Source organism: Silurus aristotelis (assembly GCF_946808225.1).
Source record: "Silurus aristotelis genome assembly, chromosome: 25".
Classification (NCBI taxonomy): Eukaryota; Metazoa; Chordata; class Actinopteri; order Siluriformes; family Siluridae; genus Silurus; species Silurus aristotelis.
This window is the reverse complement of record NC_139598.1, coordinates 128,487-148,108: the sequence shown is the minus strand read 5'-3', so window position 1 is coordinate 148,108 and position 19,622 is coordinate 128,487. Positions and strand designations below refer to the sequence as shown.

At 42.2% G+C, this 19,622-nt stretch overlaps 1 protein-coding gene across 1 annotated transcript; it reads left to right on the top strand.

The window, feature by feature from the left end:
* Window positions 1-3,930: 3,930 nt before the first annotated feature.
* larp4b (La ribonucleoprotein 4B) lies at window positions 3,931-18,987 on the top strand. Its single transcript, XM_083530443.1, has 17 exons — window positions 3,931-7,587; window positions 7,675-7,843; window positions 11,229-11,289; window positions 11,987-12,174; window positions 12,367-12,448; window positions 13,230-13,366; window positions 13,463-13,566; window positions 13,645-13,755; window positions 13,840-13,893; window positions 13,984-14,193; window positions 14,640-14,746; window positions 14,956-15,210; window positions 15,341-15,386; window positions 15,472-15,654; window positions 16,231-16,361; window positions 16,542-16,650; window positions 17,019-18,987. Exons 1-17 carry the CDS (start codon window positions 4,309-4,311, stop codon window positions 17,178-17,180), a joined length of 5,388 nt encoding a protein of 1,795 aa, XP_083386569.1. The 5' UTR covers window positions 3,931-4,308; the 3' UTR covers window positions 17,181-18,987.
* The last annotated feature ends 635 nt before the right edge of the window (window positions 18,988-19,622 follow it).

Sequence of the window (19,622 nt, the reverse complement as noted above, 5' to 3'; positions counted from 1 at the left end):
ACACACACACACACACACACAGTCTGGCCTGCGGGTGAGATTATACTACACACACACACACACACACACACACACACACACACACAGTCCGGCCTGCGGGTGAGATTATACTACACACACACACACACACACACACACACACACAGTCCGGCCTGCGGGTGAGATTATACTACACACACACACACACACACACACACACACACACACACAGTCTGGCCTGCGGGTGAGATTATACTACACACACACACACACACACACACACACAGTCCGGCCTGCGGGTGAGATTATACTATACACACACAACACACACACACACAGTCCGGCCTGCGGGTGAGATTATACTACACACACACACACACACACACACACACAGTCCGGCCTGCGGGTGAGATTATACTATACACACACACACACACACACACACACACACACACAGTCCGGCCTGCGGGTGAGATTATACTATACACACACAACACACATTTATACACAGTGTTGTTCAGAAAGTATTCAGCTCATGTTTTTGTTTTTATTCTCTACACTCAGTTCCCTGTAATGATGAAGTGAAATCAGAACTGTAGAAATATTTGTACATTTATGTAAAAAACTGTAATATCACATGTCTATAAGTATTCAGATCCTGTACAACATTGAGCTCAGGTACTGCTCATTTCTCTTGAACGTCACTGAGATGTTTGTTCAGCTTGACCTGTTGAGAAGGTTATTGATTGGACATGATTTGGAAAGAGACACACCTATCTATAGAAGGCAAAACCAGGACTCTGCTCAGATCTGGTCTCCTGGCAAAACTATCAGGGGAGAAGGGCCTTAGTAAGAGAGATGACCAAGAACCAAGAGCTCCGGAGATCCTGTGTGCAGATAAGGATAACGTTCCAGAAGGACAACCATCACTGCAATCCTCCACTGACCTGAACTTTATGGCAGAAGCCTTTCCTCAGTGCAAAACCCACGGAAGACTGCTTGGTGTTTGCCACCAGGCACCTGAAGGACTCTCAAACTTAGGAACAAGATTCTTTTTTCTGATGAAACCAATATTGAACTGTTTGGCCTCAATTTGAAATGTTATGTCTAGAGGATATCAGGTACCACGCATCACCTGCACAAAACCATCCTAACAGTGAAGCATGATGGTGGTAGCATCATGCTGTGGGTTTGTTTTTCTGCAACAGGTGCTGGAAGACTGGTCAGGCTTGAGGGAAACCTGAATAGAGTAAAGTTTCTTCAATAAAAATCTGTTCCACAGCACTCAGGACCTCAGTCTGGGTTGAAGGTTCACTTTCCTACATGATGATGACCCTAAACACACAGTCAGGACAACATTAGTGAAGATTCCGTGAAGGTCCTTGAGTGGCCCAGCAAGAGCCCTAAACTGAACCCTATTAAACATCTCTGACAAAAAAACCTGAAAGTGGCTTCCGATGACTCTCCAATCCAGGGTCTTTTCTTTTTCTTTTCTTCCCAATCCAAGTTGGTTACATCAAACCCGAAGAGACTGGAGACTGGAACTGCTGCTAAAGGAGCTTCAACTAACTACTGATAAAAGCATCCGAATACTTATGGACATGTTTTTTTTTAAATGTTAATTTAAATTACACATTTTTTAGAATTGTGTTCACTTTATGTATCATGCCTGCTTGGTTTAAAAATACATTTTATATACAGTATATTTATTTAAAAATCCTAAATTAAATTGATTTAAATTAAATAAATTTAAAATCTAATACATTTGTTAGACCCCATTTTGGTAATATGCATGCGTGCGTGTGCGTGTGTTTTACATTTAATATTTAATTTTCCAGATATGTTCTTGACTTACTTATTTCATCATACTTTAAGAAATTTCTGCAAAATATATATTTATTTCTAAATTATGTAATTCTTTTAAGAAATTCTTGAAGCTGTACATAAAAGACTGTTGTTAAAAACAGTTGCGGCAGGAGGTAGCAGTGACTTCAAACATGCGCAGAACAAACCGTGTTTCTGGCTCGATCCAGTCGCCACAGTAACACTCAAAAGTCGTGGTACAAAAGTGTACCATTACACCTCGTGTGTGTGTGTGTGTGTGTGTGTGTGTGTGTGTGTGTGTGTGTGTGTGTGTGTGTGTGTGTGTGTGTGTGTGTGTGTGTGTGTGTGTGTGTGTGTGTGTAAATATAAAAAAAGATTAAAATACCCCTGGTTTTGTTTGTTTAAGTTTAATACAAAAAAAAAGTGCAAGGTGGACACTGAACAAACTTGAGGTCTGGATTTTGGATATGTTTCACAACTAAAAAGGGTTGCATTTCGGCCCTGTACCAACGAATTTCTTTACGAATACGTGGACCGTTACAGCCCGTGTGTATGTATATATTAGATTTTCAATATTAGTAAATACACCCCTCACATTTCAGCAGCCATTTTATCTTTTCAATGGACAATACTATAGAACTGAGACATGGATATATTTAGAGGAGTCAGTGTGCAGCTTCCCCTGCAAGGCAGTTATCATCATAGCGGTGTGTTTGGGGTCGTTATTACTTTGGAAAACTGCGGTTTGACTTGTTCTGCTTCAGAATCTCACAGTACGTTTTGGAATCCATGTTTCCCTCAATAAACCGCAGCTCACTAGTACCAGCAGCACTTGTGCAGCCCCAGACCATGATGCTGCCACCACCATGCTTCACTGTGAACACTGTAGTAATTCATGCTCTTGGGCAGGTTGTTCTTCAGCAAATTGTGGTCTTTCTTTAAACCCGCATTAGAGCTTCTGGGACGACTAAATGCTGCAGATCTCATGCTCTGTCTTTTTTGAAGCAGCTTCTGCACCTGAAAAAAAGACTCTTTTGATGGACCGTTGTGAGGTCTGTTTCGAGTGGGACCAGTCTTGGAAAACCTCTGTATGACCCTGACCACTGCACTGTAACTCAGTTTCAGGGTGATACTGATCTTACAGCTTCGGCATCTTAGTCAAGAGCAACAATTCTTATTTTCAAATCCTCAGAGTCTTTACCAATGGCGGGTCGACGTGATTATTCAGCGGGATTATTCTGAGCAGCGGGTTGACGTGATTATTCTGAGCAGCGGGTTGACGGGATTATTCTGAGCGGCGGGTCGACGTGATTATTCAGCGGGATTATTCTGAGCCTCAAACCTGTCCACTATTCACTTTTAGTACTGACTCCTCTCTTATTTTTCAGTCACAGTATGTGATCAGCTTTGGGACATGACTCCCACAGGTTATTTAAATATTTTTACCAAAATGTTTTGAAATTTGTTTTTAACGCCACCCAATATTCAAAGTAAATCCTGGGCTGATTCTAGATGAAAAAACAGTGTCGTGTCTAGAGTCAAAACCTACATTATCACAGCTATAAATGCTTGTTCTCAGCACCAGGGTAAAAACATCACAGCCGGTTATGTTGTGTTTCTGAGAAACAATAGAAAGAAGTCCTCAAAATGTCTTAAACCTCTATTTGTTACAAAGCACTGAGACTGGAGACTCCTTCCATAAATCTTATGTAAAGCTACACGTTTTGTATTTATTTATGTAAATGAGCTGTTACTATAGAAACGTTACTATAGAACGAGTGCATTCATGTAAATCCTCTCTACTGTCAGAGCTGCTGTAAAGAAAATTAATCAACATCCTCTGACCAATCAGAATCCAGCTGTACTGTGGGAGAAGTTTGTCAGGTTGTATATTCGGTGTCTCTCTCACAGCCTTCGTGGTGACGTTGAGCGCTCTGAGTGAAGAGCCAGACGCTGGACGGCTCATGACTTCAGACCAGGAAGGGAAAGATCTGTCTGAGCCAGAGGAGCAGCAGGAGCAGGAAGTAAAGAAGAAAGAGATTCCTCTTTTGGTAAAGTATTTGTATTTCTTTTGTTAAATCTGTTCTGTTTTCTCTCCCTCTCTCTCTCTCTCTCTCTCTCTCTCTCTCTCTCTCTCTCTTTCTCTTTCTTAAAACATTCTAGAGGATATTCTGGCTCTGATTTTCTGCACATATAATGAGTCAGTATTTTAATGCTGAGTATTAGAGCGTAGACTCGCTCAGAGCTGAGCCCATTCATCTCATCTCCTGCTGGTGGGATTAGGAGTTAGTGTTTGAGTGACAGCTCCATGTGAGGAACTCGGGCTAATTTAAATGTGCTATTTTGAGCATGGGGTGGGGGCTAAAGAACCATGTTGGACCTCACTTTCTTCTTCCCCCTTCTCTCTCTCTCTCTCTCTCTCTCTCTCTCTCTCTCTCGGTCAACCACGTTGAGAGGAGCTGCCTGAGGTTTGTCTTTGGGAAGAGTTTTATTTGAAAGTTTAAAATGGGGTGTTGTTTTAGTAAAGAGCTCAGCCCTAATTCTCTCAGCGAAAGAGCAAGTCTTCTTCAGACGTCTGTTACGGAGAGTTGCTCAGATCAGGCTGTTAAACGTTACTCTTCTGTGACCGGTCTGGACAGAGAGCAGCGTCCTGAGTGTGGCCAGACGAACAGAGCAGTGGATGTCGGGGGTGATGTTTCCCCCACCAACCGCTCGGCGAGTCTCAGCACTATTGATAAGAAAAGCAGCAGTGTGCAGAAAGGCACGGCGGTGTGGGACGGATTTACGGAGGGTTCAGGAGGTTCAGACGTTCAGGCTCGGAGAGAGACGGCAGTGCTGAACTCTGTAAAGCAGAGGATCGCTGAAAATGCAGTAAAACGAGCCAACTGGTTCTGTGGAGTGGATTCTTCTCAGCACGCAGACTCTACATGTCTTAAACCTCAATGTGAGAACACAACAACTGCAAACACAGGCTTACCAAACGGTCGTCATGTCAGAGCTTCACGTACTTCAGATGACATCAACTTAGAGGTCACCATCACGCAGAATCAGGATTGTGAGCATGCAAAGAGCAATCAGAAATCTGAACTTTTCTGTACAACGAAATATTCCTATGATTACCTCCTTGATTCAGATGAGAAAAGATCTGATTTCCTGATATCAGAGAGCAGCATGAAAAGGAGAACACAAAGCTTCTACAGCATTTGTTCCATTGATGCCGATGATCTCGGGATCGAGTGTGAGCCAGCAGCCATGACGCGTCCTCCAGTATTCGATCCTGCAGCTGTGTTCGCTAATACTGAACTCTTAATCAACACTTCTCTGAGTAAAGCTGCTTTAGAAACATTTAACGGGACCAAAGGAACCCTAGCTGGTGAGGTGGTGTATGAAGATCTCCAAGCAGAAATGCTGTCTCCAAACATGGATCACGGGCTCCCTGACATCATCGGGGTGTCTAAAAACACAGTGCCAGAAAAACGTTCTTCTTCTCTTGAAGACGAATTAATTGAGAAAAAAGAGGACCAGGGACACACACCACACATCTCTGGATTACACAAGAGCATTGATGAAACCATTCCTGATCTGTTGGAAAGGAACAGCTGGCTCAGTGAGGGTGTGGTGGATCATCCACACGTGCGCTGTTCAAGTCAGACACGTGTTGTCGTGGATGCAGAGTTGTTGCAAGTCTCCATGCTGGAAAGGACAGAAAGCAGTTGTGAAGTTTACCACTCAGAAACTTCAGTGCAAGAACCCAGAAGTGTCTCCTCAAAGTCAAGAAACCTGGATAATAAGGGGACTCATTCAAATAGCTGTGTCGACTGTAGAGAACCCAGACATGTTGAACCTGATGCAGATGTGAACCTTGGTGTGACGATGGAAGCGTGGTATAACCCTCAGCCATGTTCTCCTGTAAATTCTCAGAACGACTCTGTGCAAGATGTATTGTGCTTTGAAATCTGCAGCAAGTCTCAGAATATTGATGATGAATGTTCATTTTCAGAGACAGAAAGGGGTCTGAAGCGTGGAGGGTTGACCACAGATTGCAGTACCCAAGACACTGACACGTTCAGTTTGAACACTAACTCTGCTGTTTCTCCTGTTACAGACGGCGTGTCTGAACCAGACCTCACTGTACGCTCTTGTGTTGAAATGGAGGTCATGACCACAGGACTTAAACCCAGATCTGATTTGATTTCACCTCAAAGCTTAAACTCTTTCACATCAGATAACTTGGAACAGAGTAGTGATGGGCTTCAGCCCAAGACAGTTCAGACAGGGTCAGTTGATTACCTTGAGTTTGATGCAGATCCCCTGCTGACTTGCCACGATGCAGAAGAGAGAGAAATGAATCTTGGCATGGAGGAGGTCACCGGTCACATTTCATCCAAGGAGCTGCCAGACGGAGCTCCAGAATCGGAGATTGCAGGCGATCATGTAGAGACGAGTGAGAATTCTCTGAATATGAAATTTAACACTGATTACGATGATCCTCTCAAAGCTGATCAGAGTTTGGTAAAGGATTTCAATGAAAACATGACTATGGTGCAGGAATCCTCACCATCTCTCACTGTCGCTACATCTGATGCCACCATCTTTGCTCATACCAGTCTTATGCAAAATACTATACAAAACCATGAAGATCTCCAAATCGGTAAAAAAAGGATGTTTCCAGCTACAATTCAGGAAAGCTGTAACATAAAGGAAGACGATGGATGCTACCTGAAAGAGAACGAGACCCTGATTAAAGCAGAATGCTTTTCGAAAGGACTGAATCAGGTGTTTTCGAGTATCTATTCTAATAACAAGGAACTGCAGAATTCTAAATTGATGGGTTTTGACTTTACTCTTTGCAGAAAAACTGCAAAAACTGGCAGCAGTGAAAACACAGCGCTGTCCGTCAACTCGTCTCATCATAATGATCCATGTGACTCATTCGAGAGCTCCACGTTGTCTAAAAACAGTAGACCGTGTGAGAGTGCTCATATTCCCACTCACACTCTCTTGGGAAAGGCTGAGCCTCAAAGCTCCTCTTATCTGTTCAGTCAAGAGCCAGAATCGACACATGTAGATATGCAGGACGTGCACATGAACAGCACTGCAGAGCAGCAGGTGATGATCGACTATGGAGTCCCTCTTGGGGGAACCATAACCCCAGTGTTTGAAATCGGAGATTCAGCACTTGCTTTAGACGGTCATGATGGCCCAGATGGAGATGTGGCCTGCTTTGTGACGAGCAGACTTCGGGGATATCAGCTTGATGGGTTGCATAGTTCAGGTTCTAGTTGTAGTTTAACAGCTTCTGGAATGTGCCCTGTTCCCAGCTTCAGTGCTGCTGCTAAAGCTATTCCCCTCCCTATTGAACCTGACCAAGTGGACCTTCACGCCAGCACACCCTCGTATGAGATTCACATTCTCGGCTCAGATGCAGTCACTGTCCCGTTGCATGCTGAAAATCCACAAAGTCTCACCTTTACTAATGAGTCAGAAAGAGAACGTGGTGTACTCAACATGGTTTCTGAGCTTCTCGGTAAATCGGAGGTAAATGAAGATGGAGACTGTAGCCATTTGCTGTCTATGTGGGCTGGAGAGCCTGAGCTGGTGCCAGCATGGCAGGGTCGTCTCTCTGAGGACGGTCTGATGGGACTAAAGGGGCAGAAGAAGGGTGGAGCAGATACAGCTGTGGACTCTGAGTGTGTTCAGGAGTTCACAGTGGCGTACCCATACAGCCTGTTAGTTTCTGATGGCGCGTGTGTGTGGAACTGGCAGAATGAATACGAGCAGCTTGTAAGTCTGCTTCTGTGTTGTGCAGATTAATAATCTGATGTGGGAAATTTTGCTGCCTAATTGAAGTAATTTATCCATCTTTCTTAGGAATCAACCAAGGTTTCGGACCTCAATCCTAACGCAAAAGCATGGGCCAGTTATATTCCTAACCAGGAAGTATCTGGACCGGCTTACACACACTGCCTCCAGTCATGGGTCGACTCCAGTGATAAAGGAAACACTGGCTCACAGGGTAAGCCTTCAAAAAGCCATCAGAGCTCATGATCAAATACTCCTTATTTCATTTACCGTAATTTTCGGTCTATAAAACGCACCCATATATAAGCCACACCCACTGAATTGACACAGATGTTTATTTTGAATATAAATAAGCTGCACCTGTCTATAAGCCGCATGTCTACACTGAATCTAATGAACTTTACACAGGCTTTATTGAAAGACAGTGTCTGTTACACGGCTTGTATCTAAACAGTAGCTACCAAGAAAGTCATTGTTCACTGTCTTCCTCCTTCCTTTCACAAATATTTCTCTCGAGAGTTTATCTTTCGGCATCGTCGTGAGTTTAAAAATCACCATCGGTGAAGCTTTTCTCCCGATGCAGTGCAGCTCAGAACACAGGTGAAGTGTGTTTTCATGCCCGGTTGTTTTCAGCGTGACGAATGATTCACATTTCCTGTAGACGGTCCGAGTGAGCGGCAGGTCAAACCTCAGAGGAACATCATCCATATTTATGATGTGGTGCGGCCCGATTCAGTGGGAGCGCATCTGATTAATATAAAGAGTTTCATTGGTTCACCTGAACTTGTTCTGCAATTTCATTGGTCTAATGTTATGGGGTTCAGTTTTTTGGCTTGAAGTTTGTGAAACCCTGGAAAAATCAGGCCGCAGAATTCAAAAAGTGGGGAAAAAAGTGGCGGCTTATAGTCCGGAAAATACGGTATTCAGATTTTAATCTGAATAAATGCACTTTAGACTGAATCTATTTCAGGATCATGGATTGCCTTTATCTCTATTTTACTGTTATATACTCAGCTATCAGATTTTGATCATGCTGCATCATCATTCAACTAAATCATTCATCAAATTTCTCTATTACTCAAACCTGGATTTTATTATTATTCGTTTACGCAAATTATTTATTAATCAGATTACACTTATTTCCAGCACTTTATTATATAGAGGAGAAAGTTCAGGTCTGTAGATTAGACATCAGCTTGAAGAAGAAGGATGTCATTAGGTGTGATTTGCCAACATAAAAACCCTCAAAGAAAACTGTTGAAATGATGTGGTGGAAATTAAAATTTTATTTTCTTCTTCCTTTAATGGGATTATAGAGGGGTGACTTTATCTACTGTCTTTATTATATAAACTGATCGTGCAGACTAAACCATAAGGCCTTAAGAGTTAAAACTTGTCTAGATGGTAGAGCTCAATTTAGGGGCAAGGGGAACGTATCACCCCAGTTAGCCAAAGGGGGCGCCACAGTCCAAATAACCTAGTTTCACATTTTTGGCCATAGATTGTGCAAGGTTTATCGTAGACTCAAAACTTTTAGATGCTTGGAATCCTTGGGTTTAAACAACGAAAATATTGACATATTTGCTCTACAAAGTTTGCTTTTTCCGTAAAATGATGTTAAAAACATACTTTTGCGAACCAGTCCTAGGTTTAACGCACTATTGAAATGAAACCTATGTAGCCATGTTCAGTACACAGGGATTCTTCTTCTTCTTCTTTCGGCTGCTCCCATTAGGGGGCGCCACAGCGGATCATCCGTCTCCATACCCCCCTGTCCTCTATATCTGCCTTTTTTACACCAACTACCTGCATGTCTTCCCTCACCACATCCATGAACCTCCTCCTTGGCCTTCCTCTTTTCCTCCTACCTGGTGGCTCCATCTTCAGCATTTTTCTACCAATATAATTCATGTCCCTTCTCTGCACATGTCCAAACCATCTCAATCTCGCCTCCCTCACCTTGTCACCAAAACATCCTACATGTGCTGTCCCTCTAATAAACTCATTTCTAATCTTGTCCATCCTCGTCACTCCCAACGAAAACCTCAACATCTTCAGCTCTGCTACCTCCAGCTCCACCTCCTGTCTTTTACTCAATGCCACTGTCTCTAATCCATACAACATCGCAGGTCCCACCACAGTCCTATAAACTTTCCCTTTCATTCTTGCAGATACCCTACTATCACAAATCACTCCTGTCACTCTTCTCCACCCACTCCACCCTGCCTGCACTCTTTTCTTTACTTCCCTAACACACTCTCCATTACTTTGCACTGTTGACCCCAGGTACCTGAACTCCTCCACCTTCTCCACCTCTTCTCCCTGCAACCGCATCACTCCACTGCCCTCCCTCTCATTCACACACATGTACTCTGTCTTATTCCTACTGACTTTCATTCCCCTTCTCTCAAGCGCATATCTCCACCTCTCCAGGCTCTTCTCAACCTGCTCTCTACTCTCACCACAAATCACAATATCTGCAAACATCATAGTCCAGGGAGACTCCTGTCTGACCTCGTCCGTCAACCTGTCCATCACCACTGCAAACAGGAAAGGGCTCAGGGCCGATCCTTGATGCAGTCCAACCTTCACCCTGAACCAGTCTGTCGTACCTACTGCACACTTCCGTACCTACTGCCGTCACACTGTCCTCATACATGTCCTGCACCACCCTCACATACTTCTCTGACACACCTGACTTCCTCATACAATACCACAACTCCTCTCTCCACCCTGTCGTCCGCTTTCTCTAAATCCACAAACACACAATGCATCTTCTTGTACTCCTGCCTACTTTTCTCATCACTCTGTCGATCCCAATTCTGTTTCTTCAACCTCTTTCTCCTTCTGTGCTCCTGCACTTCCTCATTCCACCACCACGTCTCTGTCTTATTTTCTATTTTCAGATGTCACACCAAATACCTTTCTATCTGTCTCCCTAATCTCTTCTGCAGTAGTTCCACAATCATCCAGCACCTCACCACCACCGAGCTCCTGTCTGACCTCTTCCCTGAACCTCTCACTTCAGTCTTCCTCTTTCAGTTTCCACCATCTTCTTCTTCTTTCAGTCCTCACTCTCCTCCTCTTCTTCTTCACCTCCAAAACCATCCTACAGACCACCATCCGATGCTGTCTAGCTACACTGTCCCCTGCCAACACCTTACAGTCTCCAATCTCCTTCAGGTTGCATCTCCTGCATAGCACATAGTCCACCTGTGTGCACCTTCCTCCACTCTTATACGTCACCCTGTGATCCTCCTTCTTCTTAAAATACGTGTTCACCACTGCCATTTCCATCCTTTTAGCAAAATCTACCACCATCTGCCCTTCTACATTCCTCTCCTTAAAGCCATACCTACCATCACCTCCTCATCACCTCTGTTCCCTTCACCTACATGCCCATTAAAGTCTGCACCAATCACCAATCTTTCATTCCTAGGTTCACTTTCTACCACTTCATCTAATTCACTCCAGAATCTTTCCTTCTCCTCCATCTCACTACCCACTTGTGGAGTATAAACACTGATGACATTTATCATCACCCCTTCAACTTCCAGCTTCACGTTCATCACCCTATCAGAAACTCTCTTAGACGTCTTCCTCCTCTCCTTCTCCTCCTTCAGCCAACAGTAGCACAATTTCCACCGGCACCTTGTTGGCTAACGATACCTGTGGAGGTTGTTGGTAACTTGGGCCCCGACTGATCCGGTATGAAAGTCTGATTCGTGTTCTGCATATTTGATTTGGCCCGTGTTTTATGCTGGACGTCCTTTATAACACAAAAAGGACCTGACTCGTGCAACACTTATGGCTGGGTTAGAAATGTTTGCTGGACAGTGCCTATCAATAATTATCGAAAAAAACATTGCACTTTCTAATCAGTATTCAAAGGGTCACCAAAATGTTCAAAGTAGGCGGGTCTCTTTAACTCATGTACGGAATAAGATATCTTTACCAAACTTGGTGTACATGTCCATGAGCTCAATCTCTGGTCAAATATAAAAAATATTAAATTAAAAAAATGGCTTATTACGCTATTGTTCATCTGATCGACTTCATACTTGCCACGTAGTGTCTGTCCGATGTGCTTATCTTAAACATGGTCACCATCTGCCTATTACGTGTGAGCACCTGTTAGACAATGTTACAAGAGGCGTATTATAACAAAACCTTGTGGGTATGTTCCTCATCTTTTTCCTTATGACCTTCAATGCCTCATTTGCTTGAAACCCGCTAATCGCTGCTTGCAGCTATATTTTTATTATTATTATACATTAATAATTAAGGATCCTGATATAACAATAATTGGGATTGTCTTTATAAAATTAATTATTTCTGAACATGTCCATAGAGATTATTTTTAATTTGTAATATATTAAAGTGGTTCCTGTTTAATGTTTGAGATGTCATTTAATTGTCCTTTGTTTCCAGGCAGTGACTGTGAGAAATGGAATGAAGAACCACCCATCTCAGTAGGACTGCATTCAGCAGGACCACCAGAACCTGTGGACATGGAAGCAGCAGACAATCAGTTATTTACTGACTTACAGCAAGACTCCAATATAAAGGGTACCGACGCCACACACCCACACAGGGCACCGACGCCACACACCCACACAGGGCACCGACGCCACACACCCACACAGGGCACCGACGCCACACACCCACACAGGGCACCGACGCCACACACCCACTGTTCCGGATTTCCCTGTGCACCTGGAGTTCATAACATCAGTTTAAATTTTTTGTGTATTTGAGTAGAAAGTGATGCTTCAGATGCCTCAAAGCAGCAGGAAGATTTCCGAGAGCAGCTGAAGGCTACACTGGAGTTCTGCCTCTCCAGGTAATCATCTTGATGGAGTTTAGTGTTTGAGCGGTGGATTTGTGTGTTTAAGTCCAGTGCTGGTTTTAACCTTCACTTTAAGGCTTTTTGTCTCTTGTTTTTATAAAGCTTGGGATTAGGAACCATGTGTAACTCTTTAAAGGATTAGACCTGCTCCATAACGTAATATATTTAGAAATCTGCTTCTGAATTGTATAATGTTGGCTTTAGAATCATTGGCACGGTTGATAAAAGTGAATGAAAAGTTGATGAAAAAAATAAAAACCTAAGAGTTTGGAGAAGTTCTGCACTGAGGAATGTTTCAGGTTCCTCACTTTCCCCCTACTGTAAATTAGTTATGTTGCTGAAGCAAGGAGACACTGCTGAGGTGCAACGGGTTAGATTTCACTTTAATTTTTAGTGTGAGATTAAATCATATACAGTAAAATCCCATTGTACGAGCATAATTCGTTCTTGAAAATTGCTCGTATCTCTGTTTGCTCGTACAACGGGGTTTTACTGTAACATGATTTTCTATTCCTTCTCCCATCTTTATAAAGGGTGTCAATACTTTTGGAGCTGTGTTTAGGCTTAATGAAGTTATTGTTCCTCTGTTTCTACAGTGTCTTTGTATAGATTGTAACTGGTTTGATTGGTTTGATGCTTCATCACTGTATTGACTTTGTTTATAATGGAGTTATAAGAAGCAGCAGTGGAGATGTGTCTGAGTTTGTAGGAGGTTCTGTACCAACATTAGGCTTTTTAAAGAGTTTATTGTGGCTCCTCTTTTCTCATCTTTTAGGGAGAATCTTGCCAACGACATGTACCTCATCTCTCAGATGGACAGCGATCAGTATGTTCCCATCGTGACTGTAGCTAACCTCGATCAGATCAAGAAGCTCAGCACAGATGTGGAGCTTATTGCAGATATTTTGAAGAGTACGTTGTCATCACCAGTGATTATAATTATTCTTTTCTCTAATGTTCACATTTGACTTGGGGTGTTTTTTTTGTTTTTTCTTTTTCTCTCTGCAGCACTTCCTCTTGTGCAAGTGGATAAATGTGGTGAAAAAGTGCGACCAAATCAGAATCGCTGCATCGTCATTCTTAGAGAGGTTCCTGAAGCCACTCCTATTGAGGTGAACGTGATCCTCTGTGTCATAATAACGACCCTGTCTGTGGAAACTTTTTGTATAATGATTGTTTTCCTTTTTTAGGAAGTAAAATTGCTCTTTACAAGTGACAAATTACCCAAATTTGTCCGCTGTGAGTTTGCCTATAACGATAACTGGTTTATTACTTTCGAGTCAGAAGCAGATGCACAGCTGGTAAACCTGATCTATTCTTCTCCTTCTATTTACTTTATACATTTTGGTCTATTGTTTGATTCTAGAATTGTTTTATGTGTTCAGGCGTATCAGTATCTCAGAGAGGAAGTAAAGACTTTCCAAGGAAAGCCTATAAAGGTGAACTTCATCACAGTGTGTCTGTTCTAATAAAATGGTCGCATTACTTTTTAGAGGAAATAAAATCATTATCATTTCAATTGATTCTAGGCAAGGATCAAGGCCAAGGCCATTGCCGTCAACACTTTCGTACCAAAGAATGGATACAGGCCTGTGGATATGTCCTCGAATGTGCAGCAGCGCTTTACCTCTTACTACATCCCTCCTGCGTTTGGGGCGCAGCAGCAGTTCTCCCCATTCTACAGATTGGTTACCCATCAGGGCTGGTCCACCACACAGGGCTACTTAGATCCCAGTCTGGTCAGTATTACACTCCTAAACACTCATTGAACCAGCACATGTACCATACTGCACATCAAACTAAATCATTTTAATTTCTACTGTCAATATCTGCCATGCGTGTCCATCCCCGTCTAGATTTATGTTTTAACATATATTTTCTATAGTTTATACTTTTTATTTATCCACTTTTATTTTTTATCCTTTAATTCTATTCCATTTTTATGTGACAAATAAAGTTTGAACTTGAACATGTCTTACGTTTACACTGAAAATGAGCAGAATGCTGGTGATGAGTATAACTCTATCACACCGTGTTCTTCTGCCCTGAAGTGAATTAGTTTCCTATAACAGCATGTTCTCAAGTGTGTTATTCTTGTGTACATCAGTGTTCAGTTCCTTTATTATGAATATTAGTGTTAAACCCACAGTCAATCAGTACTGTAATCATTTCTTCTGTATATTAGGTGACTCCGTTCACTAACCGTGGATTCATCAATGGCTTTACTGGATCTCCTACTTTTAAATCACCCACAGCACCTTTAACTGCCCGAGCGTTCCAACCGAGGACCCGGTAACAGACTTCTCCTGTACACTGTGTCAACACATGGATCACTCTTACTCCTTTTTCTTAGTGTGTGGGTGTGTGTGGGTGTGTGTGGGTGTGTGTGGGTGTGTGTGGGTGTGTGTGGGTGTGTGTGGGTGTGTGTGGGTGTGTGTGGGTGTGTGTGGGTGTGTGTGGGTGTGTGGGTGTGTGTGTGTGTGTTCGTTCAATCTTTGTAGGAACCACAACAATAAGAGCCACATACGACCCTCCACACCAGCTGCAGAACGAGGAACTGCTTTACTCGAGAACCCTGGTTCCTTCACTAATTCCACAGAGCGGATTCTCAACGGGACCCGAGCATCTCACGCACATCCTCTGGGCAGCCGGCCAAGATTATCCAGCGCCCCGAGTTACCCCCGGAGGGAGCAGGTGGGGAGCGGACGCATGGAGACGAATGGAGCAGATTTCTCACCTGTCATGGGGAGAGGGAGGTAAACCATCTCACTTGCTCCTGATGTGATCATTTCCTGTGTGATTTAAAGCGATGCTTTTCATTGAACGGTTGTTAATAAATGTGCTCCAATCCGATTTTCTGGGGTTTTTTTTGTTTTGTTTTTGAAGGAGAAATGGCTTTGGCTACAAGAAGAGGAGAGAAGAGAGGTTCACAGTAAGTCATGTGGATGATTGAGATCTTGTAGCTGTTGTGCAGCTGTTAGTAGGTCCAGCTCTATAGATTTGCGTTGGTTTTACAGAAAGCGTCCACACAGTCGCCTCCTCCATCTCAGGAGCGTGCACCTTCTCCGAGTTTCGAGCTGGGGCTCTCGAGTTTCCCGCCCCTGCCTGGTGCTGCTGGGAATCTCAAACCTGAAGTGAAGATTGAGAACAGCCTAGAGAGCAGACTGTCTGACATAGTCACCGGAGTGGCTAAAGACAAGGTCTCTTGTCTTGTCTTCTCTTCTCTTCTCTTCTCTTCTCTTCTCTTTTCAGTGAAATGTGGGTTTTTTCCATGCATTAAAAGTACAGCTGTGAGGAAAATTTGAATGAAACCAGTGTTCTAGGGTTACATCATGTGAAACAACCAATACAACAGCAATTTTGGTTGTTGTAGGTGCAGGTGTGTGCATGTGTATTGTATAAATAAATAAAATACACACACATGCATACACAATAAATATACAATAAATAAGTTGTAGTTTATAAGCTCCTATAAGTTCCTCAGTTCTGTACAGGAGCAATGCTGTTGATCAACACACCCTGATTTACATCAGTATTCTGGTGCCTCTGAGGCGAGGTTCATTATACAATCCAGGTGTGTTAGTGAGTGTAATCCTGTTTTGATAATTTCTTAGAGCAGGAATCTTTCTAATGAAAATAAGAGCTATTTAGGAATTAATTAGGCCACCAGGGTCCTGAAGATTTTGATAGCTGGTTTTCTGTGTACAGTTTTTGTGTCCAAATGTTTTGTGTTGATGTTCTCATTGCCAGAGTTTATTGAAGGTTTTTTGTCTCAGCCTGTAAATAAAGATGCAGTGAGCAGCTGTGTGACTTCAGCAACCCACAGAGAAACAACACAGACTGTTCATCCTGTTCCTCAGCCTGCAGTGGAGCAGCAGATCCCACTGTCTCCCACCTACAAACTCAGGTTTGTTCTGTTTTGAATTGTGTACCAGTCCGTTCACCTGGTCCACAAGCAGATGATTTTTGTCATGTGCATGTGTTTAATCATCTAAATAAGACCTAATGGTACTTTTCAGTATTTTATTATTTAGTTTATTTAATAAGTTTTTTATTTGCTTAATGTGGTGAAATTTTAAATCTGTAGCTTGGTGAAGTCACAGGAAGTAAAGCAGAAGGAGACGAGTTCACCTGCAGAGAAACCCGCAGTGTCCAATCCTAAATATCTAACTCCAGTCCAGATTACTCCAACTGCAGTGAGTGTGAGACGCAGTAAAATACCCAACATCTGTTGATCAGAGTTTCACTCATTTATTGTGATGAACCTCTGAAGATGTTTAACTTTTTATTTTATTGTTTATTAGAAGAGTAGACTGATTATATTTAGACAATAGTGAGTGTAAATGAATGTTCAGTTTAATCATTTTCATGTTATTCAGTTAGATTTTGTAACAGCTTAAACAAATAATTTTGATCCATAATATTGGTCCAAATTCATTCCAAGAATAAGCAAACGAGAACTCATGCAGAACTTCTATCTATTAAGGTTTTGTTTTTTTTACAGTAATTAAAATGTCATTCATTATTGAAGTGTTCATGCTATACTGTACATGTGATCTCTCAGGAGCCCCGAAAGCCCAGTTATGCTGAGATCTGTCAGAGGATACGAGAGGCACCGACACAGCAGCCACCAGAGTCCAAACCCACCACCACTTCTCCTCCCTCCACAGAAGAAACCTCCTCACTTGATTCTGCAGAAGCCAAACCTGCACCTCACCGAGTGTAAGAGGTGTGGAGGTGTCAGCAGGGGGCGGAGTCAAGGCGCCTCAGTCCTGAGAGTCCAGCACTAACTGAGAAGCGAAAACTCGGTCGGTCGAAACACTCGGTACCGTCTCTCGGCCCGGCCCGGCTGCGTGTGCACTTACTGAACACTGACACTGGAATCAGGGCTACAGATGAGTGCACTGATGGTGCATGAGGGTTCTCAGTTCTCTCTACTTTTACCCCGTTGTCATTTACCACACCTTCATTCGGGTTGCGATGTGGTGTTTTTGTGTCAATGGTGGAGACGGTGAAATAAATTTAACTGCACTGTCACACAGATGAATCTTTTTTTTTTTAATTATTATTATTATTAACTCTTTTTTTTTTTTTTTTTTTTGCAGAAGTTGGGAATTTTTGTTGTTAAAGACTGAACTAGTGCTGGTAGTGAGTACAGACTGAAAATAATGCTGATCTGAATTTTCAGACATTTTTTTTTCTTTTTTCTTTTTTAAATCAGAATGTATATAATTTTGTAACCCCAGTGTTCTGGCACTAACACACACTGGTCTGATTCTTTTTCTCTTTTCTGCACCAGGCTGAACTCTCAGTGCTGTGATGACCGTCTGATTCAGTCTGATTTGTGTTTAGTTTTAATGTAATGCGTTGCCACTGGAGTAGATTTCTGAGCTCTGATTATTTTTTTTAACCAGCACAAACATGAATTTTTTTTTTTAATCATTTGTACTGATGTGGTAAAGTAGTTGGTGTAACTGTTACCCTGTCCTGTGTGCATGCCTTTTTTATGTCTGACTTATTTTCCTTTTTCTTTTTTCTCTTTCTCTTTTTTTTTTTTTTTTTATATAAACACTTTTAATATTTTCTGCTTTACTGCCTGTGTGTGTAACAGACGTCTATAAGAAATTCTCACACTTTATAAACACAGTAACACAACAGGCTCTGCTTCATACATGACTGACACAACACGCATACTGTGTGTGTCTGTGTGTGTTTGTGTGAGAGAAAGATAATACATCTGTCTTGTTTGGTCTAGAACAATACAGCATGCTTTGCAGGTGTGTTGTGCAGGTGAGATGCTCCACCTCATCACTTTCTGTTCCATATCTCAGTAAGAGGAACCATTAACGAGAATCATCTTTGTATCTTCATATGCTCAGGAGTGTGTTATTTGTAAAACCTATGTTACTGTGTCAGCCTGCTACGGTCATGCGGCGTATCTCCTCGAACAGTCACATCTTTTCCAGAAGCTTCTCTCTTTTCATCGTTCATGTGTTCAGTTTGTTTTCGGCTCCTGATGAATATTTTGTTGGTTTTTTTTCGGAGCTTAATCCTGTGTTTTTGTCTTCCTACAGTGTGGAGCTCATCACACAGCTTAGACATCCTTATTCTCCTGCACTGTAATCTCCCATTAATATGTACTGTTCAGTCTGTAATCCAGATGTTCTCAACATCCTCCTCCTCACAAACAGATAACAGGTCTGATTCAGAAACACCTTTATAGTTAAACATTGTTCCACAAATTGAATATTTTTTAACATGAAAGATTTTTCTGCCTTAACTTTTTTAGAAGCGTGTGTTCATTTCCAAAAGTTCTCAGCCTGAGTTACTGCGTTTCTGAAGCACCTTTAGGTTTCAGTTCCGTTTTTTCTCTCTTTCGTTTTTCTTTTTACTTTGCGCTTCTGGTCAGAACTGTAATGTGTGCACTTGGAAATGTGTGTTCTCACTGTACAGATGTAAATATTTGGGGTAAAGATGGTACATTATTGGTTAAAAGCAAGATGTATTAAAATAAATGTTCATGGAAAACCGGATGTGTGATGGTGCTGATGTTTTCCTGAAAACACATTTTCATCACAAGGTGGCGCAGTGAACGTGTTTGGACTTAATTTTAACACCATTCATGTTCTACAAACTTCAATGTTTAAAAATCACAGGGTTTATTAGTAGAACAGTGTGAAGCTTGTTTTACAGAATGATGTCAGGATCCACATTCGACAGCTGGTCGGTCTGATCTACTGTGTTGATTGGATACTAGAATCTCTTGGGCGTGTCACTGGGTCTATCACTCCACTCCTCATCTGGGCAGTTCCACCCACCCCATCCAGCTGTAGTGTTTTTTTTGGAAGAGTGTCTATTGTGTCTGAAATGTCGGGTACTCTATATTAATCTCCTGTTTGTATAAATGCGGAATCTCAGTTCAGCTGCTTTACTGAAAATCATATTCATATTGTGTGTTTATATTTCTCCAAATGCAGCTTATTCACACACACCACACTGTATGGTTGAGTTGTTGGTAGACACACAGCAGAGGCAAAGTCATTAGAGAAAAATTTTTTTAGAAAACATCTTTAAATTGCATAGATGGCTTTTATGATCATCATCACTAACAGAGCCTTTAACAGTGTCAGTTTTATTCTAAATCAGATCCTGAAATTGTGTATCCAGG